Below are 25577 nucleotides of genomic sequence, written 5' to 3'. Positions count from 1 at the left end.
CTTGATGACAGCTTTGCACACTCTTGGCATTCTCTCAACCAGCTTCTTGAGGAATTATTTTCCAACAGTCTTGAAGGAGTTCCCACATATGCTGAGCACTTGTTGACTGCTTTTCCTTCTCTCTGCAGTCCAATTCATCCCAAACCATCTCAATTGGGTTGAGGTCGGGTGATTGTGGAGGCCAGGTCATCTGATGCAGCACTCCATCACTCTCCTTCTTGGTCAAATAGCCCTTACACAGACTGGAGGGTCATTGTCCTGTTGAAAAACAAATGATAGTCCCACTATTCGCAAACCAGATTGGATGGCGTATCGCTGCAGAATGCTGTGGTAGCCATGCTGGTTAAGTGTGCCTAGAAATCTAAATAAATCACTGACAGTGTCACCAGCAAAGCACCCCCACACCATCACACCTTCTCCTCCATGCTTCACGATGGGAACCACACATGCAGAGATCATCCATTCACCTATTCTGCATCAAACCCTCAAATTTGGACTCATCAGACCAAAGAACAGATTTCCACCTGTCTAATGTCTATTGCCCGTGTTTCTTGACCCAAGCAAGTCTCTTCTTATTATTGGTGTCCTTTAGTAGTGGTTTCTTTGCAGCAAATTGACTATGAAGGCCTGATTCACACAGTATTCTCTAAACAGTTGATGTTGAGATGTGTATGTTACTTGTGCTCTGTGAAACATTAATTTGGGCTGCAATATAAGGTGCAGTTAACTCTTAATGAAATTATTCTCTGCAGCAGAGGTAACTCTGGGTCATGAGAGCCCTACATTCTGAAATTGCATTTTTGTCTCCCCTCAGTTTTATCATTTAGATGTGAAACAAAAGTGGCACCGGTGCGCTTTAGTACCATGCGGACACCTCAGAGTGTCAGGTAGGCTGGATTTAGGACAGACAGGCTGTGTGAAAGCTTCTGGAAGGGTGGCTGGACCAGCATGGGGTGTGCTCTTTCACCATGTTGTAAAAGCAATCAGAGCAGAAACTGACTACTCTTTAGTTGCCTGATGTAGCTGGCAAGGTAACTGCTGTTTAACTTAACATAATTTTTTTTGAACTAGTGTTTATCCACAGTACTGAGCTAGTATTGTAACTGACTGTAATGTTAGCTAATGTTTCAGCCCCTCTCAACTGAGGTGAATGAATTAGCTGCGTTAGCTAGTAGCTACCACAGCCAGGCTGTTATTACTATCTAACAGGTGTTGTTTGTATGGACATGTTTTATAGCCTTTGTTTTGTCACGTTTCAACAGAAGTAAATGAACTTGGCTAGCTTTTGCCAGTTGATGTACCGCTAGAGACAGAGAGAGAGCTGCACAGTAGAGGTCTTCCTCCGACTCCTACCTGCACCCTCAGCTTTTCATACTGCACTGCTGGCTTTCTGTCCGACTCCCACCCGCTACCGCAAGAACTGGTCCCAAACCCAACTGCAGTCCCGCAATGTTATTTTAGGTTTATGTGACACAGCTAACTTTCCAGCCATGATCCCAGCAATTTTGCGTCCTACAGGCAATATCAAATTCGTAAAAATAAATGAAGGAAATAGGTTAAATTACCAGAGATTCTCACATTGCCCTTAGATTAGGCTATCTGTATTACTGGGCAAGATCAGCCAATATGCTAGATGTAATTTGAAGAGAGCAGAGTTGGAGAGAAATTCACTTTCTCTTGAGCTATTTTTATAGCCTACCTTTAAGGAGTGGAAAGATTTTCAGACTGCTAAATATGGGTGATCAATATTTAGGCCTTTCTAGGCAATGTAGTAAACTATAGCCAAACCATAGGCCTATTTAGGAAGTACACTTTCCTGGACAGATAACTGCCCCGTGCTTGTCCGGTCCATGGATAGGCTATCGCCTACTCTATTTAATTGACACAACACACGCACCTGATCGCGTATGGCTACTGAACTTGAAGCAGCAAGAATGATGACAGCGACTTGAGACTTGCTACGTTTTGCATAGGTTTATAGGATATAGCCTACCTTTTAGGAGAACGATTTGCTGGCAGAGACAAATAAATGGGTAATAAATACTCAATGCAAATCAAGACGCGCAACGCTGGCTCTCCATAGTAGACTGACCTATGTGCGCGTTGTGCCTTTTCTTTTTCAACGAAGATGACATTTTTTGATTGCACTTCGACTCACGTTGGTTGAGCACCCTCCACTTCTTTCCATTCTCAATATTTATTTACAGACACTGTAGTAAACTACAGTTTAATCATATTTCAGTTATTTCATATTTAAGTGAACTGTCACGTGATTCTCCGCCCACGTGGGCAGCCTACTTTATTTCAATGAGTCCACACATACTAGGCGCACTTGAACTCTCACGCTCAACTATGAGAGGGAGGCTACTGAGGTTGAAGCAGCGAATTCTGTGTAAATAATTAGAAAAATATGTGGTTTTAATACAATAGGTAGGCTAACACATACAAAACAGACCGTTTCCAAATAATCTGTGGGACAACAAAAATACAATATTTTCATCCCAAAGTCTGTTTGACCGCCCCCCCTCCCGCAGACCGTGCCGCAATAAATTTAAACTACAGGACAGCAGACTAAGTTTAAAGCTATAGTCTGGGATCTGGGAATAATGGTCATTTCAATTATTGATTCTATTCTTGGATAAAATAGTGTATAAATGTACACCAAGGTAATTCTTTATACTGGAGAGTGAAATAACTGTGTAACCAAGCATTTATAGCGGTTAAGAAATGCATTGCCATTAATTGGAAGGTTGGTTATCCTCCCACAATGTCAAGTTATGTATCACTAGCATATATATATTTTTTACCAGATTAAAGGTATATACTTGGCAACTTTCATAAGGTCTGGATGCCTTATATGGAATACAGTAGGACAAAAGGAGTCTGTACTGAAAACATACCCATGTCAGGGGAGAAATCTATTTAGGCAATCCCTAGCTGCTGGGCTGTTCAGTCCTGGCCCTGGGGGTCTGCCATCATGTGGGTTGTCACTCTGGCCGTAGCCTAACACACCCGGAACCAATAATGAATGTTTCCCTAAATCACATTTTATTTGTCACATGCGCTGAATACAACCCCCCCCCCCCCCCATATAGCCTCGTTATTGTGATGTACATTTATTGTGTTATCTTGTGATTTATTTGATTTTTTAAACTTTAGTTTATTTAGTCAATATTTGATTAACTATATTTCTTGAACTGCATTGTTGATTAAGGACTTGTAAAGTAACCATTTCACGGTAAGGTGACAATAACACAACATATAAACAAGAAGTAAAACTGCTACTAGCAGAGACTGTATACACAGTATACTCTCTCCCTTGGTATGAGGCCATCGTTTTCTCACTAGAGGGAACTGTTGAACCACTCCACAAATGTTATGCATTTCAATAAGACCGCACAGAAGATAATTCATTTATTTGTTCATACATTTATTCAATATCACACATGAAGATGGTCGATAGATATGTAAAAGAAGACATTATTTTAACAAAACCAACTCCTGTGAAACACTTAGAACATCCTTAGATTATGTTATTATAATGTTTTGACATTTTGACACATTATAACAATTACCAACATATAGCCACTCACTTGAGTGTGATAATACTCCAAAAATTGAGTTCTAAGTTCTCAAATAGTGTAAGTGTTACAGCCCTGTAACATTTACATCCCTTTCTTGTCTCTCTCTTCTCTTGTTTAGGGACACCATCATAGTGTGCATAGTTAACAGTGCCACCAGTATATTCGCTGGGTTCGTCATCTTTTCCGTCATTGGATTCATGGCCCACGAACTGAAGGTGCCCATTGAGAAGGTGGCTGATGAAGGTAAATGACACATTCATATAGGGTTCATGAAGCATCCAGGCCTGGGTTCAAACCTAGGTCTGGTAGGATCAGATAGTGTATGACCAGAGATAGAGAGTGGCTTGGCCAATTCTGAAGTGTAATAGTACTGTTTCGATATGCACACAACCCAAGTCAGAGTAGATAGTTGCTTTTGTTCAGTATTTATTGGCACTTTTGTCTCTGATTATCAATCTGATTTAACACTCGCAGGTCCAGGCATAGCGTTCGTGGTGTACCCAGAGGCTCTGACCAGACTCCCACTCTCTCCGTTCTGGGCCATCATCTTCTTCCTCATGCTGCTGACCCTCGGCCTGGATACCATGGTAACCAAGCCCCACTTTGTGTGTTTGTAGGGCCCTATAAAATCTGTTAATTTTTGTTGTTGTCTAATTCTGTTTATTTTTTCCCCCAAATTACATTTTCTCTGTTTTGTTTGTGAAGGTTTCATTTTTGTCCCGTTTTGTCAGGTTTTCACTCTCAAAATCATTCATAGAAAAACAACAAAATGTATACAAAAATGATCCACAATAATGCTTAAACCACATCAGGCAACCACTTTTTAGGGCTGGAATAATTCTGCAAAATTTACATTTTGGGGTGTAGCTACATGTGTTTAAAGCAAGAGCCTTGTTTGGTTAGCAGTGTTTCTGTAGTACACATGATTGCAGAGTTTGCTAAACAAATCACCACTGGATTGATACAAATAGTCATGATATCACTCTGCCAGGTAGGCATAGGCTACTTTGTAGTTCACATTTAATTGAGAAGGTTTTTGGGAAAGCCTTTCAATCTACCCAGAAGACGGTTATCAGGGAAATACGATTCACTGATGCATTTTGTTCATGTCTTATGATAATCTTGGGTAAATGAAATAATTATTGAATAACTTCAATAAATCAAATTAAATGTATTTATATAGCCTGTCGTACCTCAGCTGATATCTCAAAGTGCTGTACAGAAACGCAGCCTAAAACCCCAAACAGCAAGCAATGCAGGTGTAGAAGCACGGTGGCTAGGAAAAACTCCCTAGAAAGGCCAAAACCTAGGAAGAAACCTAGAGAGGAACCAGGCTATGAGGGCTGGCCAGTCCTCTTCTGGCTGTGCCGGGTGGAGATTATAACAGAACATGGCCAAGATGTTCAAATGTTCATAAATGACCAGCATGGTCAAATAATAATAATCACAGTAGTTGTCGAGGGTGCAGCAAGTCAGCACCTCAGGTGCTGAACAGTTGAAACTGGAGCAGCAGCACGGCCAGGTGGACTGGGGATAGCAAGGAGTCCTCATGCCAGGTAGTCCTGAGGCATGGTCCTAGGGCTCAGGTCCTCAGAGAGAGAGAAAGAAAGAGAGAATTAGAGAGAGCATATTTACATTCACACAGGACACCGGATAATACAGGAGAAGTACTCCAGATTTAACAAACTGACCCTAGCCCCCCGACACATAAACTACTGCAGCATAAATACTGGAGGCTGAGACAGGAGGGGTCAGGAGACACTGTGGCCCCATCTGATGATACCCCCGGACAGGGCCAAACAGGAAGGATATAACCCCACCCACTTTGCCAAAGCACAGCCCCCACACCACTAGAGGGATATCTTCAACCACCAACTTACCCTCCTGAGACAAGGCCAAGTATAGCCCACAAAGATCTCCGCCACGGCACATCCCAAGGGGGGGAGCCAACCCAGACAGGAAGATCACATCAGTGATTCAACCCACTCAAGTGACGCACCCCTCCTAGGGACGACATGAAAGAGCACCAGTGAGCCAGTGACTCAGCCCCTATAATAAGGTTAGAGGCAGAGAATCCCAGTGGAAAGAGGGGAACCGGCCAGGTAGAGACAGCAAGGGCGGTTCGTTGCTTCAGAGCCTTTCCGTTCACCTTCACACTCCTGGGCCAGACTACACTCAATCATATGACCCAATGAAGAGATAAGTCTTCAGTAAAGACTTAAAGGTTGAGACCGAGTTTGCGTCTCTCACATGGGTAGGCAGACTGTTCCATAAAAATTGAGCTCTATAGGAGAATGCCCTGCCTCCAGCTGTTTGCTTAGAAATTCTAGGGACAATTAGGAGGCCTGTGTGTACGTGTAGGTATGTGCGGCAGGACAAAATCAGAGAGATAGGTAGGAGCAAGCCCATGTAATGCTTTGTAGGTTAGCAGTAAAACCTTGAAATCAGCCCTTGCCATAACAGGAAGCCAGTGTAGGGAGGCTAGCACTGGAGTAATATGATCACATTTTTTGGTTCTAGTCAGGATTCTAACAGCTATATTTAGCACTAACTGAAGTTTATGTAGTGCTTTATCCGGGTAGACGGAAAGTAGAGCATTGCAGTAGTCTAACCTAGAAGTAACAAAAGCATGGATTAATTTTTCTGCATCATTTTTGGTCAGATAGTTTCTGATTTTTGCAATGTTACGTAGATGGAAAAAAGCTGTCCTTGAAACAGTCTTGATATGTTCGTCAAAAGAGAGATCAGGGTCCAGAGTAACGCCGAGGTCCTTCACAGTTTTATTTGAGACGACTGTACAACCATTAAGATTCATTGTCAGATTCAACTTAAGATCTCTTTGTTTCTTGGGACCTAGAACAAGCATCTCTGTTTTGTCCGAGTTTAAAAGGAGAAAGTTTGCAGCCATCCACTTCCTTATGTCTGAAATACAGACTTCTAGCGAGGGCAATTTTGTTGCTTCACTATGTTTCATTGAAATGTACAGCTGTGTGTCATCCGCATAGCAGTAAAAGTTAACATTATGTTTTCGAATGACATCCCCAAGAGGTAAAATATATAGTGAAAACAATAGTGGTCCTAAAACGGAACCTTGAGGAACACCAAAATTTACAGTTGATTTGTCAGAGGACAAACCATTCGCAGAGACAAACGGATATCTTTCCGACAGATAAGATCTAAACCAGGCCAGAGTTTGTCCGTGTAGACCAATTTGGATTTCCAATCTCTCCAAAAGATGGTATCAAAAGCAGCACTAAGGTCTAGGAGCACGAGGACAGATGCACAGCCTTGGTCTAATGCCATTAAAAGGTCATTTACCACCTTCACAAGTGCAGTCTCAGTGCTATGATGGGGTCTAAAATCAGACTGAAGCATTTCGTATACATTGTTTGTCTTCAGAAAGCAGTGAGTTGCTGCGCAACAACCTTTTCTGAAATTTTTGAGAGGAATGGAAGATTCGATATAGGCCGATAGTTAAAAAAAAAAAAATTCTGGGTCAAGGTTTGGCTTTTTCAAGAGAGGCTTTATTACTGTCACTTTTAGTGAGTTTGGTACACATCCGTTGGATAGAGAGTCATTTATTATGTTCAACACAGGATGGCCAAGCACAGGAAGCAGCTCTTTCAGTAGTTTAGTTGGAATAGGGTCCAGTATGCGGCTTGAAGGTTTAGAGGCCATGATTCTTTTCATCACTGTGTCAAGAGATATAGTACTAAAACACTTGAGTGTCTCTCTTGATCCTAGGTCCTGGCACAGTTGTGCAGACTCAGGACAACTGAGCTTTGAAGGAATACGCAGATTTAAAGAGGAGTCTGTAATTTGCTTTCTAATAATCATGATCTTGTCCTCAAAGAAGTTCTTGAATTTATTACTGCTGAATTGAAAGCCATCCTCACTTGGGGAATGCTGCTTTTTAGTTAGCTTTGCGACAGTATCAAAAATAAATGTTGGATTGTTCTTATTTTCCTCAATTAAGTTGGAAAAATAGGATGATCCAGCAGCAGTGAGGGCTCTTCGATACTACCCAGTACTGTCGTTCCAAGCTAGTCGGAAGACTTCCAGTTTGGTGTGGCGCCATTTCCGTTCCAATTTTCTGGAAGCTTGACTCAGAGCTCGGGTATTTTCTGTATACCAGGGAGCTAGTTTCTTATGAGAAATGTTTTTAGTTTTTAGGGGTGCAATTGCATCTAAGGTATTACCCAAGGTTAAATTGAGTTCCTCAGTTAGGTGGTTAACTGATTTTTGTCCTCTGACGTCCTTGGGTAGGCAGAGGGAGTCTGGAAGGGTATCAAGGAATCTTTGTGTTGTCTGTGAATTTATAACACGGCTTTTGATGCTCCTTGGTTGGGGTCAGACCAGATTATTTGTTGAAATTGCAAACGTAATAAAATGGGGGTCCGATAGTCCAGGATTAAGAGGAAAAACATTAAGATCCACAACATTTATTCCATGGGACAAAACTAGGTCCAGAGTATGACTGTGACAGTGATTAGGTCCAGAGACGAAAGCCTTTTGGAGTGGGTCTGTGGACTTTTCCATGTGAATATTAAAGTCGCCAAAAATGTGAATATTATTTGCTATGACTACAAGTATTCAGGGAACTCAATGAGGATCTCTGTATATGGCCCAGGGCGCCTGTAAACAGTAGCTATAAAAAGTGATTGAGTAGGCATATATTTCATGACTAGAAGCTCAAAAGACGAAAATGATTTATTTTGTAAATTTAAATTTGCTATCGTAAATGTTAGCAAGACCTCCGCATTTGCGGGATGCACGGGGGATATGGTCACTAGTGTAACCAGGAGGTGAGGCCTCATTTAACACAGTAAATTCATCAGGCTTAAGCCATGTTTCCGTCAGGCAAATCACATCAAGATTATGATCAGTGATTAGTTCATTGACTATAACTGCCTTTGAAGTAAGGGATCTAACATTAAATAGCCCTATTTTGAGATGTGAGGTATCACGATCTCTTTCAATAATGGCAGGAATGGAGGAGGTCTTTATCCTAGTGAGATTGCTAAGGCGAACACCGCCATGTTTAGTTTTGCCCAACCTAGGTCAAGGCACAGACACGGTCTCAATGTGGATAGCTGAGCTGACAACACTGACTGTGCTAGTGGCAGACTCCACTAAGCTGGCAGGCTGGCTAACAGCCTGCTGCCTGGCCTGCACCCTATTTCATTGTGGAGCAATACATTTAGTTGATTTCCTCCTAAGTTCAAATTGTTTTTTTATATCGTTGAATTCCGTTTTAATTTCGGGAATACGCGATTCCGTCCGCGTTCTCCGCATCGTTGATTTTATAGGGCCTTGTGTGTGTTGTTGTGTTTGCCAGTCTTCTCCCAAGTTTGATTTCCACGCAGGCCACGAAGCAACATCAGGCCCTCTGGTACCAATATTGTCAATTGAAACCAATAGAAGCCAAACTTTTTGGTTATGGGTGGTGGAGGAGGTGACGTAACTGCTCTGTAATGTGAAACTTGCTGTGAACTGGTGACAAACCATTTATATATGTGCTATATTTAAATGCCATATGAATCCAATCCATTATTATTTGTATATACAGTTGAAGTCGGAAGTTTACGTACACTTAGGTTGGAGTCATTAAAACTAGTTTTTCAACCACTCCACATATTTCTGTCTCCATTAGATAGGTTGATTATTCTGTCACATTGTATCATGATAGGAGGCAGGCTCAGGAATACGAATAGGGGGTTTCATTTCTCTACCCAAAATAGTACGTCATGAACATGATGGGGACGAAGCCCAAAACAAACATGTGTATATATAACACAGGGCTGTAACCCAAACAAAGAGCGAGGTGTAAAACCTCTAATAAATACACGGGAAGAGACCTGTAAAAACAAGTGCACAGTAACACAGTAACACGAAAGCTGATACAACAGAGCACAGGACATGGAACAATAATCAACAAGCACAATGGGGAACAGGGGTCACATACAGTTGAAGTCAGAAGTTTACATACACTTAGGTTGGAGTCATTAAAACTTGTTTCTCAAGCACTCCACAAATTTCTTGATAACTATTATTTTGGCAAGTCAGTTAGGACATCTACTTTGTGCATGACACAAGTTATTTTTCCAACAATTGTTTAGACAGATTATTTATCTTATAATTCACTGTATCACAATTCCAGTAGTTCAGAAGTTTACATACACTAAGTTGACTGTGCCTTTAAACAACTTGGGAAATTCCAGAAAATTATGTCATGGCTTTAGAAGCTTCTGATAGACTAATTGACATAATTTGAGTCAATTGGAGGTGTACCTGTGGATATATTTCAAGGCCTACCTTCAAACAGTGCCTCTTTGCTTGACATCATGGAAAAATCAAAAGAAATCAGCCAAGACCTCAGAAAAAAAATATGTAGACCTCCACAAGTCTGGTTCATCCTTGGGAGCAATTTCCAAATGCCTGAAGGTACTATGTTCATCTGTACAAACAATAGTACTCAAGTATAAACACCATGGGACCACGCAGCCGCCATAGCGCTGAGGAAGGAGACGCGTTCTGTCTTCTAGAGATGAACGTACTTTGGTGCGAAAAGTGCAAATCAATCCTAGAAAAAGAGCAAAGGACATTGTGAAGATGCTGGAGGAAACAGGTACAAAAGTATATATATCCACAGTAAAACAAGTCCTATATCGACATAACCTGAAAGGCCGCTCAGCAAGGAAGAAGCCACTGCTTCAAAACCGCCAGACTACGGTTTGCAACTGCACATGGGGACAAAGATCATACTTTTTGGAGAAATGTCCCCTGGTCTGATGAAACAAAAATAAAACTGTTTGGCCATAATGACCATCATTATGTTTGGAGGAAAAATGGGAAGGCTTGCAAGCCGAAGAACACCATCCCAACCGTGAAGGAGAAAGGAGACGTGAAGCACGGGGGTGGCAGCATCATGTTGTGGGGGTGCTTTGCTGCAGGAGGGACTGGTGCACTCCACAAAATAGATGGCATCATGAGGTAGGAAAATTATGTGGATATATTGAAGTTAAAGCTTGGTCGCAAATGGGTCTTCCAAATGGACAATGACCACAAGCATACTTCCAAAGTTGTGGCAAAATGGCTTAAGGACAACAAAGTCAAGGTATTGGAGTGGCCATCTCAACGCCCTGACCTCAATCCCATAGAAAATTTGTGGGCAGACCTGAAAAAGCATGTGCGAGCAAGGAGGCCTACAAACCTGACTCAGTTACACCAGCTCTGAATGGGCCAAAAGTCACCCAACTTATTGTGGGAAGCTTGTGGAAGGCTACCCAAAAACGTTTGACCCAAGTTAAAGAATTTAAAGGCATTGCTACCAAATACAATTTGAGTGTATGTAAACTTCTGACCCACAAGGAATGTGATGAAAGAAATAAAAGCTGAAATAAATCATTCTCTCTACTATTATTCTGACATTTCACATTTTTTAAATAAAGTGGTGATCCTGACTGACCTAAGACAGTGCATTTTTACCTGGATTAAATGTCAGGAATTGTGAAAAACAGTGTTTAAATGTATCTGGCTAAGGTGCATGTAAACTTCCGAATTCAACTGTATGTAGCCCTATATGACAGTTTTGAGAGAGAGAGAAAGGGAAAGGGAGAAGGGAGAGATTAGAAAGATGGAAGAGGGAAATAGAGAGAGAACAAGAGTACCAGTGGTGAGGGGAATACAGACAGAGGATGAGTGGAGACGGAAGAAAAAGAGAGGGGAGTGGGAAAGGGGAGACTGAGAAGAAAGATGCAAGAGGGGGAGCGGAGAGATGAATAGAGCAAGAAAGAGGTGGGGAAGAAGAAAAGGGAGAAGGGGATCCACTTCTGACCTCATCAACAACTGCCTCTGCGGGGTGTGAACGCTCTAATTGGAGGGATCAGTGGCACATGTGTGTTTGTATGCATGTGTCCCCGCTGTTCCATAATGTGTATTTTGATGTGTTTTTTAAATCTAATTTTACTGCTTGCATGAGTTATTTGATGTGGAATACAGTTCCATGTTGTCATGGCTCTATCTAGTACTGTGCGCCTCCCATAGTCTGTTCAGGACTTGGGGACTGTGGGGTATGCATGGTTGTCCAAGCTGTGTGCCAGTAGTTCAAACAGTTCGGTGCATTCACAAATACAAGTAGTGATGAAGCCAATCTCTCCTTCACTTTGAGCCACAAGAGCCAAGCTCTCTGTGTACATCCAAGGGCATGCCGTGCTGCCCTGTTCTGAGCCAATTGCAATTTTCCTAAGTCCCTCTTTGTGGTACCTGACCACACGACTGAACAGTAGTCCAGGTGCGACAAAGTTAAGGCCTGTAGGACCTGCCTTGTTGATGGTGTTGTTAAGAATGCAGAGTAGAGATTTATTATAGACAGACTAGCTACTGTTGTATCAATATGTTTTGACCATGACAGTTTACAATCCAGGGTTACTCCAAGCAGTTTAGTCCCCTCAACTTGCTCAATTACCACATTACAAGATTTGGTTGAGGTTTAATGAATGATTTGTCCTAAATAAAGTGCTTTTAGTTTTTGAAATATTTGGGACTAACTTATTCCGTGCCACCCATTCTGAAACTGCAGCTCTTTGTTAAGTGTTGCTGTCATTTCAGTAGCTGTGGTAGCTGACGTGTATAGTGTTGAGTCATCCACATACATAGACTGGCATGTCGTTAGTAAAGACTGAAAAAACTAAGGGGCCTGATTCTACCTGGATTTTGTTTGAGGCTTCCATTAAAGATCACCCTCTGTGTTCCGTTCGACCGGTAACTATTTATCCACAATATAGCAGCAGCAGACTATGATCGATAATGTCAAATCCGAACTGAAGTCGAACAAAACAGCACCACTATTCTTTTTATCATACATTTTTCTCAGCCAATCATCAGTCATTTGTGTAAGTGCTGTGCTTGTTGAATGTCCTTCCCTATAAGCGTGCTGAAAGTCTGTTGTCGATTTGTTTACTGTAAAATGTCACGGTTTTCATATGGTGAAGGAGAGTCGGACCAAACTGCAGCGTGTCGATTGCGATTAATCTTTATTAAACAAACGTAAAACACGACAAAACAATAAACGAAACGAAAACATCCTATACATGTGTCTACTAACCTCTAACAAGGACATCAAGACACTCAGGACAATCACCCACAATACAACCAAAGAATATGGCTGCCTAAATATGGTTCCCAATCAGAGACAACGATAAACACCTGCCTCAGATTGAGAACCACTTCAGACAGCTATAGACTTTCCTAGAACACCCTACTAAGCTACAATCCCACTAACATACACACCAAAACCCCCAGACAAAACACACCACAATACAAAAACTCCATGCCACACCCTGGCCTGACCCAATACATGAAGAAAAACACAAAATACTTAGACCAGGGCGTGACAGAACCCCCCCCCCTAAGGTGCGGACTCCCGAACGCACCTCAAATCAATAGGGAGGGTCCGGGTGGGAGTCTGTCCATGGTGGCGGCTCCGGAGCGGGACGTGGACCCCACTCAGTTAATGTCTTAGTCCCCTCTCCTTGCGTCCCTGGATAGTCCAACCTCGCCGCCAACCATGGCCTAGTAGTCCTCACCCAGAACCCCACCAGACTGAGGAGCAGATCGGGACTGAGGTGAAGCTCGGGACTGAGGGGAAGCTCGGGAGTGAAAGGAAGCTCAGGAGTGAAAGGAAGCTCAGGAGTGAAAGGAAGCTCAGGCAGGTTGATGGATCTACCAGATCCTGGCTGACTGGCAGATCCGGGCCGACTGGCAGATCCGGGCCGACTGGCAGATCCGGGCCGACTGGCAGATCCGGGCCGACTGGCAGATCCGGGCCGATCCGGGCCGACTGGCAGATCCGGGCCGACTGGCAGATCCGGGCCGACTGGCAGATCCGGGCCGACTGGTAGTTCTGGCAGATCCCGGCTGACTGGCAGATCTGGAAGAGCCCGGCTGACTGGCAGATCTGGAAGAGCCCGGCTGACTGGCAGATCTGGAAGAGCCCGGCTGACTGGCAGATCTGGAAGAGCCCGGCTGACTGGCAGATCTGGAAGAGCCCGGCTGACTGGCAGATCTGGAAGAGCCTGGCTGACTGGCAGATCCCGGCTGACTGGCAGATCTGGAAGAGCCTGGTTGACTGGCAGATCTGGAAGATTCTGGCTGACTGGCAGATCTGGACAAGCCTGGCAGATCTGGACGAGCCTGGTTGACTGGCAGATCTGGAAGATTCTGGCTGACTGGCAGATCTGGAAGAGCCAGGTTGACTGGAAGATCTGGAAGATTCTGGCTGACTGGCAGATCTGGAAGAGCCCGGTTGACTGGCAGTTCTGGCAGATCCCGGCTGACTGGCAGATCTGGAAGAGCCTGGTTGACTGGCAGATCTGGAAGATTCTGGCTGACTGGCAGATCTGGACGAATCTGACTGCTCCACGCTGACTGGCGGCTCTGGCTGCTCCATGTAGGCTGACAGCTCTGGCGGCTTCTTACAGACTGGCAGCTCCTTGCAGACTGGCAGCTCCTTGCAGACTGGCAGCTCCTTGCAGACTGGCAGCTCTGGCTGCTTCATGCAGACTGACAGCTCTGGCTGCTTCATGCAGACTGACAGCTCTGGCTGCTCCATGCAGACTGACAGCTCTGGCTGCTCCATGCAGGCTGACAGCACCCTTCAGACTGACAGCACCCTGCAGACTGTCAGCTCCTTGCAGACTGACAGCTCCTTGCAGACTGACAGCTCTTTGCAGACTGACAGCTCTGACTGCTCCATGCAGACTGACAGCACCCTGCAGACTGGCAGCTCTTTGCAGACTGACAGCTCTGGCTGCTTCATACAGACTGACAGCACCTCTGGCGGATCCTGGCTGACTGGCACTTCTGGCGGATCCTGGCAGACTCTGGCGGTGCTGGGCAGACTCTGGCGGCGCTGGGCAGACTGGGAGCACTGGCGGCTCTGGGCAGACTGGGAGCACTGGCGGCGCTGGGCAGACTGGGAGCACTGGCGGCGCTGGGCAGACTGGGAGCACTGGCGGCGCTGGGCAGACTGGGAGCACTGGCGGCGCTGGGCAGACTGGGAGCACTGGCGGCGCTGGGCAGACTGGGAGCACCGGCGGCGCTGGGGAGGCGGGAGACTCCGACGGCGCAGGAGAGGCGGGAGACTCCGACGGCGCAGGAGAGGCGGGAGACTCCGACGGCGCAGGAGAGGCGGGAGACTCCGACGGCGCAGGAGAGGCGGGAGACTCCGACGGCGCAGGAGAGGCGAGGCGTACTGTAGGCCTGATGCGTGGTGCTGGCACTGGTGGTACTGGGCCGAGGACACGCACAGGAAGCCTGGTGCGGGGAGCTGCTACCGGAGGACTGGGGTGTGGAGGTGGTACTGGATAGACCGGACCGTGCAGGCGCACTGGAGCTCTTGAGTACCGAGCCTGCCCAACCTTACCTGGTTGAATACTCTCGGTCCGCCCTGCCAGTGCGGCGAGGTGGAATAGCCCGCACTGGACTATGTAGGCGAACCGGAGACACTGAGCGCAAGGCTGGTGCCATGTACACCGGCCCAAGGAGACGCACTGGGGACCAGATGCGTAGAGCCGGCTTCATGGCATTTGGCTCGACGCTCAATCTAGCCCGGCCGATACGTGGAGCTGGAATATACCGCACCAGGCTATGCACCCGCACTGGGGACACCGTGCGCACCACTGCATAACACGGTGCCTGCCCGGTCTCTCTAGCCCCCCGGTAAGCACAGGGAGTTTGCGCAGGTCTCCTACCTGGCGTAGCCATACTCCCTGTAAGCCCCCCCCAAAACATTTTTTGGGGCTGATTCCCGGGCTTCCATCCACGTCGCCGTGCTGCCTCCTCATACCAGCGCCTCTCCGCTTTTGCCGCTTCTAGTTCCTCCTTGGGGCGGCGATATTCCCCAGGCTGAGCCCAGGGTCCTTTACCGTCCAGTTCTTCCTCCCATGTCCATTTCTCCAGGTGGTGCAGCCTCTCCCACTGCAGTTGCTCCTGCCTGTTGACACGCTGCTTGGTCCTTTGGTGGTGGGTGATTCTGTCACGGTTTTCATATGGTGAAGGAGAGTCGGACCAAACTGCAGCGTGTCGATTGCGATTCATCTTTATTAAACAAAAGTAAAACACGTCAAAACACTAACACTACAAAACAATAAACGAAACGAAAACAGCCTATACATGTGTCTACTAACCTCTAACAAGGACATCAAGACACTCAGGACAATCACCCACAATACAACCAAAGAATATGGCTGCCTAAATATGGTTCCCAATCAGAGACAACGATTAAACACCTGCCTCTGATTGAGAACCACTTCAGACAGCCATAGACTTTCCTAGAACACCCTACTAAGCTACAATCCCACTAACATACACACCAAAACCCCCAGACAAAACACACCACAATACAAAAACTCCATGCCACACCCTGGCCTGACCCAATACATGAAGAAAAACACAAAATACTTAGACCAGGGCGTGACAAAAATAGCATTGTATCTGGTCAAACACAATTTTTTCAAAAGTTTACTAAGGGTTGGTAACAGGCTGATTGGTCGGTTATTGAGCCAATAAAGGGGGCTTTACTATTCTTAGGTAGCGGAATATCTTTTGCTTCCCTCCAGGCCTGAGGGCACACACTTTCTAGTAGGCTTAAATTTAAGATATGACAAATAGGAGTGGCAATATCGTCTGCTTATTATGGTGGCCTATAACAGCTTCCCACCAGAATGAGCTTTAGGTGAGGCAGATGAACCTGTAGCCATATTACTTCAACAGTTTTTAACATGAGATCCTCTCTAAGCTTTACAGGAATGTGGTTTTTAATATAAACAGCCACACCTCCACCTTTTAGTTAGTTCTGTATTTTTTTAATCTTATAACCATTTATTGCTACCACTGTATCAAAGGTATTATCTAAGTGTTTCAGAGATTGTCAGAATATAAATGTCATCTGTCACTAGCAAATGATTGATTTCATGAACCTTGTTTCTTAATTTACATATGTTAATGTGGGCTATTTTTAACACTTTTCTGGAATGCTTGATTGTTTTTCTTGCTTTACTAGGAAACTTAGCAGGGGTAGACATGCTCAGGTGTTTTATGTTAGTGCAGGGTGAGCTGCACACAGTGGACTTCCTGCTAGGGCACACCACCTCAGTGCTAACTGTATAACTCTGGTTCATAGGCATATGATTACTGCGTACAATAGCTGTAGGGTCAGCAGAGGCATTCAGGGCAGTAGAGGGATATACATTTGGTTACTTACATTGTCTTCTAACGCCGCTGGGATAATGTACATTTGCTGAAGCATAATGACAACTCAGCGACACAATGGTAGGAATTAAAGAAGTTGGGCTTGGGTCATTGATAAGTCATTGTCTCAACGCAGCCTTACAATGCTGCGAGTGGATCCAGGAACCCAAATGATTTGGGTGGATCCCATCCTCATAATACAAGCTTTGTTTCTAGAAGGTTTCAAAATTGTCAATAAATATTACACCCACAGAGCTGCAATAGTCTCGTAGACAGTTATGGAGGGCTAAAAGTCTGCTGAACCGTTCAATGCAGCGATTTAGGGAGTGCAGAGGGCCAGATATTTTGGGGCATTTGTTGGTTTCAAGTAGTAACCCGATCAATTCTTTAAAAATCATCTTCAGTTGTTCAGGAGTGTTGTCAGATTGGCCGTTTGTAAATTCAGAGCGTTTTGCTCTTGGAGCATTCAGAGTGCACACTGGACGATCTGGCCGAAAGTAGGGTTGATCCGGGCATTCTGACTTAACAACAGCAGTTACCCAAGCTAACTGGCTAACGTTGGCTAGCTTGCTAGCTACTTTAAGACACAAAGGAGAGAGCAGCTCACTCTGACCATTTTATTCGCCCTAGCAGAGCTGGTTAGGCTGTTTTTATGTTATCCAGAGCATTGCAACTGTGCTGCTGGCAACAATTTAACAAAAAAAAAATATTTTGCCAACATTTACTGACACTGGCCATATTCAATGGGTGTTGAGCGTTCGTAAATTCATCAATTATTCTGCGCTCTGCAACACTCAGACGAGAGTGCTCGGAAGTCAGAGTAGATAGCCAGAGCGAATTTACAAGTTGTCATAGTGACATAAACATTCTATTGAAATTGTTACTTTCATTGTGAAGTCTTTTGTTTAGACATATAGCTAGGTAGCTAAACAATGAACCATAATCCCAACTCATAATGTTACTACCCTGCATGAATCTGGCGGTCGCTAACCAACCATGTTCAATGTTAGCTAGCTAACATTCGGCTATAACTAGCAATGCAAATGTCTCTGAGATACGAATAATATTACTACACAGCTCATACATGTAACGTTAGCTAGCTAACAGTACACTTGAACTTGAAATGAAACGACTTTCTGACAAAATTAGAAAAGTGTATTATCTGAAAATGTAGCTAGCTAGACTCTCTTACCGTATACATGGATGGAAGCTTCACCCTCTGTCACAGATGCCATGGTTGCCCTTAGTTGGAAGATATAATCCGGAGCCTTCTGTGTGTGTTCTCTTTGACTCCGTCTACAATCAAACGGCAGAATTTTCCCCATCTCCTTAGCTACTGATTTCAAAACTCGGTCCTCAAGAAAGTGGAAAGCAACACTTATGCAGTTCTACTATGTGATATCTTTCAAAAAAGCTGCGTTAGAAAGGATTATCTACACATACTGACCAGCTTATATTATAGAAAGAAGTGTGCTACATGGCAGACCAATTCAAACTCATCTCTCAGCATGTCCAGCCCACTCATTATCTCAGCTAAACATGGCTAGCGGGAAGGTTGCTCCCTTGTTCCATGGCTAAACCAACTAGGCTCGTAATTTAACAATTTTATTCATATTTACAGATGGCACACAAGTTTGTTATTAAGGCACATGAAAGTTCACATGTTCCAGAAGGCATTTCTCCCCAAAATGCATTTTGATTTAAAAAAAAGTTTACTTTCGAATGGCTTTCTTGTAAAGTAGTGACATGCGACATACACCTAGTTTCCTGAAATGAGTCACAAATTATGTGATACCGATAGTATCTTTCGAAACTTACCCGAATCAAAAACCGTGGATTGATAGCAGTCGTGTAGGAAAACTGAAAGAGAGAGATGCAGCTTATAAACAGGGCAAGGTGACCGGGGACAATAATTTGGTTAAACAGTACAAATATGAATTACACAGATCGACCAAGATGGCGAAAAACAAGTATAGAGACAAAGTGGAGGAGCAATTCAACGGGTCGGACACAAGGCGTATGTGGCAAAGGCTCCTAACGATCATGGATTACTAAAAGAAAGCCAGCCACCTACAAGCCAAGCTAAACACCTTTTTCTCAAGATTCAAGCACAATGACCCGATGACAATGGGCCACCCCCAGGTGGTGGTGGTAGATATCATTACCTCCTCGACACTGATCCTCAACCCGGGGGCCACACAAGGGTGCGTCCTCTGTCCTCTCCTGCATTCTCTGTATACCCATGACTGTGTGGCCTCACACAGTTCCAACTCCATCATCAAGTTCACTGAAGACACAACTGCAGTAGGCCTGATCACCAATAATGATGAGACAACCTACAGGGGAGGTGGTAAACAACCTCTCCCTCAATGTTAGCAAAACAAAGGGGCGCATTGTGGACTTAGGAGGAAGCAGGCTGGACACGCCCCCATCCTCATCAACGGGGCCGCCGTGGAGACGGTAAATAACGTCAAATTCCTTGGCGTACACATCTCAGACACACCGTAGTGAAGAAGACACGACAAGAAATTCAGCCTTTCCCAGGGGGCCCTCACAGTGTTCTACAGGAGCACCATCTGTAGAACATCATTTTGCAATGAAATGTCATCTGGTCTGATGAAACAAAAATAGAACTGTTTGGCAATAATGACCATCATTATGTTTGGAGGAAAAAGGGGGAGGCTTGCAAGCTGAAGAACACCATTCCAACTGTGAAGCATGGGGGTGGTAGCATCATGTTGTGGGGGTCCTTGCTGCAGGAGGGACTGGTGCAATTCACAAAATAGATGCATCAAAATTACGTGGATATATTGAAGCAACATCTCAAGACATCAGTCAGGAAGTTAAAGCTTGGTCGCAAATGGGTCTTCCAAATGGACAATGACCCCAAGCATACTTCCAAAGTTGTGGCAAAATGGATTAAGGACAAGAAAGTCAAGGTATTGGAGTGGCTATCACAAAGCCCTGACCTCAATCCTGTTGAATATTTGTGGGCAGAACTGAAAAAGTGTGTGAGAGCAAGGAGGCCTACAAACCTCACTCAGTTACACCAGCTCTGTCAGGAGGAATGGGCCAAAATTCACCCAACTTATTGTGGGAAGCTTGTAGAAGGCTACCTGAAACGTTTGACCCAAGTTAAACAAATTAATGGCAATGCTACCAAATACTCATTGAGTGTATGTATACTTCTGACCCACTGGGAATGTGATGAAAGAAATAAAAGCATTCTTAAAATAAAATGGTGATCCTAACTGACCTAAGACATGGCATTTTTACTTGGATTAAATGTCAGGAATTGTGATAAACTGAGTTAAAATGTATTTGGCTAAACTGTATCTAAACTTCTGACTTCAACTGTATATAGTGCTATTTCTATTGTTTTTATTACCATTTTTATTATTTCATTTCACTAGTCCTGCATGTTGGAGCTCGAAACCTACGATTTTCACTGTGCCCTGCAATCACACCTGCAACCTCTATACATGCGACAATTAAACAATCTGAATTGTTTTCGTGATGTTGTCAGCCAACCCATCTACAGTGGGGAGAACAAGTATTTGAGACACTGCTGATTTGGCAGGTTTTCCTACTTACAAAACGTGTAGAGGTCTGTAATTTTTTATCATAGGTACACTTCAACTGTGAGAGACGGAATTTAAAACAAAAATCCCGAAAATCACATTGTATGATTTTTAAGTAATTAATTTGCATTTTATTGCATGACATAAGTATTTGATACATCAGAAAAGCAGAACTTAATATTTGGTACAGAAACCTTTGTTTGCAATTACAGAGATCATACATTTCCTGTAGTTCTTGACCAGGTTTGCACACTGCAGCAGGGATTTTGGCCCACTCCTCCATACAGACCTTCTCCAGATCCTTCAGGTTTCGGGGCTGTCGCTGGGCAATATGGACTTTCAGCTCCCTCCAAAGATTTTCTATTGGGTTCAGGCCTGGAGACTGGCTAGGCAACTCCAGGACCTTGAGATGCTTCTTACGGAGCCACTCCTTAGTTGCCCTGGCTGTGTGTTTCGGGTCGTTGTCATGCTGGAAGACCCAGCCACGACCCATCTTCAATGCTCTTACTGAGGGAAGGAGGTTGTTGGCCAAGATCTCGCAATACATGGCCCTACCCATCCTCCCCTCAATGCGGTGCAGTCGTCCTGTCCCCTTTGCAGAAAAGTATCCCCAAAGAATGATGTTTCCACCTCCATGCTTCACGGTTGGGATGGTGTCCTTGGGGTTGTACTAATCCTTCTTCTTCCTCCAAACACAGCGAGTGGAGTTTAGACCAAAAAGCTATATTTTTGTCTCATCAGACCACATGACCATCTCCCATTCCTCCTCTGGATCATCCAGATGGTCATTGGCAAACTTCAGACGGCCTGGACATGCGCTGGCTTGAGCAGGGGGACCTTGCGTGCGCTGCAGGATTTTAATCCATGACAGCGTAGTGTGTTACTAATGATTTTCTTTGAGACTGTGGTCCCAGCTCTCTTCAGGTCATTGATCAGGTCATGCCGTGTAGTTCTGGGCTGATCCCTCACCTTCCTCATGATCATTGATGCCCCACGAGGTGAGATCTTGCATGGAGCCCCAGACCGAGGGTGATTGACCGTCATCTTGAACTTCTTCCATTTTCTAATAATTGCGCCAGCAGTTGTTGCCTTCTCACCAAGCTGCTTGCCTATTGTCCTGTAGCCCATCCCAGCCTTGTGCAGGTCTACAATTGTTTCCCTGATGTCCTTACACCCTCTCTGGTCTTGGCCATTGTGGAGAGGTTGGAGTCTGTTTGATTGAGTGTGTGGACAGGCGTATTTTATACAGGAAACAAGTTCAAACAGGTGCAGTTAATACAGGTAATGAGTGGAGAACAGGAGGGATTCTTAAAGAACAGGTCTGTGAGAGCCGGAATTCTTACTGGTTGGTAGGTGATCAAATACTTATGTCATGCAATAAAATGCAAATTAATTACTTAAAAATCACACAATGTGATTTTCTGGATTTTTATTTTAGATTCCGTCTCTCACAGTTGAAGTGTACATATGATAAAAATTACAGACCTCTACATGCTTTGTAAGTCGGAAAACCTGCAAAATCGGCAGTGTATCAAAAGCTTGTTCTCCCCACTGTATGTTGCTAAAGTTGATTCGAAATAATTGTATTATAATTACACACACACACAGAAAATAAATTAACCTTCTCCTGCAAATACCACAACCATCTGTGTTTGCTGAGCTACATCTCTCGCCCTCTTTCTGAAGAAGAAATTCTGTATGTCCATCTTCTATACATTGGAGGGAAAAAAAGACTCAGCTATCCAGCTTTGTTTTTTCAGCAGATAGCTACAGTAGCTAATTGAGCTAACGTCGTGTTTCCCTTAAGTTAGCTAGCTTTATTAGCATTATTTTGCATATTTGGACAGTAATTGTCAGGTGGTGTACAGAGCTCCAGCTGTTGGATTCAGTGTCCCGTTAGCTACTGTACTGTAATCAAAACCTTGCTCGTAAAATGTGCTAGGTAGCTAATGTTAGCAGTACTACTAGCTAGACTGGGTAGTCCCAAACATTAGTTTAGTAGCTTGACGTTATCGGTCAGTGCAGCTTTTGAGTCTACATGTTGAAATGTAAGTTACTCGAATCTGGCTTACTGTGAGGTCAATAACTCTGAATAGCATAGTCTTGGGCTAACAAAATGTGCTATAGTAGTAGTGTCACGGCTGTTGAAGGAAGAGGACCAAGGTGCAGCGTGGTGAGTGTACATATTCCTTTATTTTAGAAAAGACGCTGAACAAAACAATAAACACTACAACCAAACCGTGAAGCTAAAGGCTACGTGCCATAAACAAAGTCAACTTCCCACAAAGACAGGTGGGAAAAGGGCTACCTAAGTATGGTTTTCAATCAGAGACAACGATAGACAGCTGTCCCTGATTGAGAACCCTACCCGGCCAAAACATAGAAATACAAATAATAGAACACAGAATACCCACCCCAAATCACACCCTGACCAAACCAAATAGAGACATAAAAAGGATCTCAAAGGTCAGGGCGTGACAAGTAGCAAGCTAACAAAGTTTACTTCCAGTTCCCCTTCTCATATTTGTGCTCCCTCAGAGAATGAACAGTCGCCCAAGCGATTTCTTTGGACTAATCAAAAATTACTTTGGAAAACCACATTACTCCGCCTCCTAAAGTGCCACTGTACACATAATTGCTGGTTTTAGCAGTACTAAAAAGTCAGGTCAGGCCAGGGCAGGGCTCATGATTGGAGTATTCATTGCGGTGTGTAATGCAGTGTCGCCTAGTTTGTTTTACACCATCCCAGCAGGGCAAAAGACTCCGGGCTGATACAAAATCGTTCGGGGCTCTAGTGACGTCAATGGTGTGTGTGTGTATGTGCGTGTGTGTCAGCGCTTGGCGGTAAGTGGCTGGGGATACTGTATTGATGAGAATTTTGTGGGGGTGCTCATGAGGTTGTCGAGAAGCAGTGAAGTGGCAGATAGCTCAGTCCCATTGGGCTTCTCTCTCTCTCATTTCTCTCTCTCACTTTACATTTAAGTCATTTAGCAGACGCTCTTATCCAGAGCGACATACAAATTGGTGCGTTCACCTTATGACATCCAGTGGAACAGCCACTTTACAATAGTGCATCTAAATCTTTTAAGGGGGGGGGGGGGGTGAGAAGGATTACTTTATCCTATCCTAGGTATTCCTTAAAGAGATGGGGTTTCAGGTGTCTCTCATTCTCTCTCTCTCTCAAATTCTCTCTCACACGTGCTCTCTCTCTCTCTCAAATTCTCTCTCACATGTGCTCTCTCTCTCTCAAATTCTCTCTCATACGCGCTCTCTCTCTCTCTCTCTCAAATTCTCTCACACGTGCTCTCTCTCTCTCTCTCTCTCTCTCTCTCTCTCACACGTGCTCTCTCTCTCTCACACCTGCTCTCTCTCTCTCTCACACGTGCTCTCTCTCTCTCTCTCTCTCACACGTGCTCTCTCTCTCTCACACCTGCTCTCTCTCTCTCTCTCACATGTGCTCTCTCTCTCTCTCACACGTGCTCTCTCTCTCTCTCTCTCACACACGTGCTCTCTCTCTCTCACACGTGCTCTCTCTCTCTCTCTCTCTCTCTCTCTCTCTCACACGTGCTCTCTTTCTCACACGTGCTCTTTCTCTCTCACACGTGCTCGCTCTCTCTCTCTCTCTCTCTCTCTCTCTCTCTCTCTGCTTGATCTGTGTATTCATCCTTTCTTTTCTCTGCACTTGTCCTCTGGCCTCTTGGCCCCTCCTGTCACTTTCTTCTGCTCCCACTCTTGTCTCATTGGCGTCTCTTAAACAGGTGTTATTTCTCAATCTCTGTTATCTTTCTCCTCTCTCGGCTCCCTTTGTCCACAGATACTGTATCTCCTGTGTGATTGTAATGACTCTCTCTCCCTCACTGTCATTGACTTCCACTGTTGTCTCGCCTCTCTTCCTTGACTTTCCTCTCTTATCGGCACTCTCTCACATTTGTCTTTCCCCTATCTCCCCTCTGCCCTCTCCCTTTTTTTCTTTCCTCTCCTGTCCTCCCTCTTGCTGCTGTCTCCCCTCTTTTCTCTTATTTCTCCTCTGTTCCCTCTTTCCTCTCTCCCTCCTCTCCTCTCTTACCTCGCTCACCTCGCTCTTCTCCTTTGTCACAGTTTGCCACCATTGAGACCATAGTGACGTCGGTGTCAGACGAGTTCCCCCAGTACCTGAGAAAGAACAAGCCTCTGTTCACACTCATCTGTTGTGCATGTTTCTTCTTCCTGGGATTCCCTATGGTCACAGAGGTACAGAGCACCACTCACACAAACAAACACACACACAAACGCAGACATGCGGGAATTACACACACACGTACATACAGTGGGGAGAACAAGTATTTGATACACTGCCGATTCTGCAGGTTTTCCTACTTACAAAGCATGTAGAGTTCTATAATTTTTGTCATAGGTACACTTCAACTGTGAGAAAATCCAGAAAATCACATTGTATGATTTTTAAGTAATTACTTTGCATTTTATTGCACGACATACATATTTGATCACCTACCAACCAGTAAGAATTCCGGCTCTCACAGACCTGTTAGTTTTTCTTTAAGAATCCCTCCTGTTCTCCACTCATTACCTGTATTAACTGCACCTGTTTGAACTGGGGCATCAATGGTCATGAGGAAGGTGAGGGATCAGCCCAGAACTACACGGCAGGACCTGGTTAATGACCTGAAGAGAGCTGGGACCACAGTCTCAAAGAAAACCATTAGTAACACACTAAGCCATCATGGATTAAAATCCTGCAGTGCATGCAAGGTCCCACTGCTCAAGCCAACGCATGTTCAGGCTCGTCTGAAGTTTGCCAATGACCATCTGGATGATCCAGAGGAATGGGAGAAGGTCATGTGGTCTGATGAGACAAAAATAGAGCTTTTTGGTCTAAACTCCACTCGCCGTGTTTGGAAGAAGAAGAAGGATGAGTACAACCTCAAGAACACCATCCCAACCGTGAAGCATGGAGGTGGAAACATCATTCTTTGAGGATTCTTTTCTGCAAAGTGGACAGGACGACTGCAACGTATTGAGGGTAGGATGGATGGGGCCATGTATCGCGAGATCTTGGCCAACAACCTCCTTCCCTCAGTAAGAGCATTGAAGATGGGTCGTGGCTGGGTCTTCCAGCATGACAACGACCCGAAACACACAGCCAGGGCAACTAAGGAGTGGC

At 44.6% G+C, this 25577-nt stretch overlaps 1 protein-coding gene across 1 annotated transcript in view; it reads left to right on the top strand.

Moving 5' to 3' along the window:
* LOC115112512 (sodium- and chloride-dependent glycine transporter 2-like) overlaps window positions 1-25577 on the top strand; it is a 57871-nt gene that overhangs the window by 8364 nt on the left and 23930 nt on the right. Inside the window, exons 9-11 of the mRNA XM_065011795.1 lie at window positions 3703-3827; window positions 4059-4171; window positions 24515-24646. Coding sequence (XP_064867867.1) covers window positions 3703-3827; window positions 4059-4171; window positions 24515-24646 — 370 coding nt within the window. The remainder of the gene's footprint in view (window positions 1-3702; window positions 3828-4058; window positions 4172-24514; window positions 24647-25577) is intronic.

This window comes from Oncorhynchus nerka, linkage group LG27, assembly GCF_034236695.1.
Source record: "Oncorhynchus nerka isolate Pitt River linkage group LG27, Oner_Uvic_2.0, whole genome shotgun sequence".
In the NCBI taxonomy this organism is placed as follows: Eukaryota; Metazoa; Chordata; class Actinopteri; order Salmoniformes; family Salmonidae; genus Oncorhynchus; species Oncorhynchus nerka.
The sequence above is the reverse complement of the archived record's forward strand: the minus strand, read 5'-3'. Positions and strand labels throughout refer to the sequence as shown.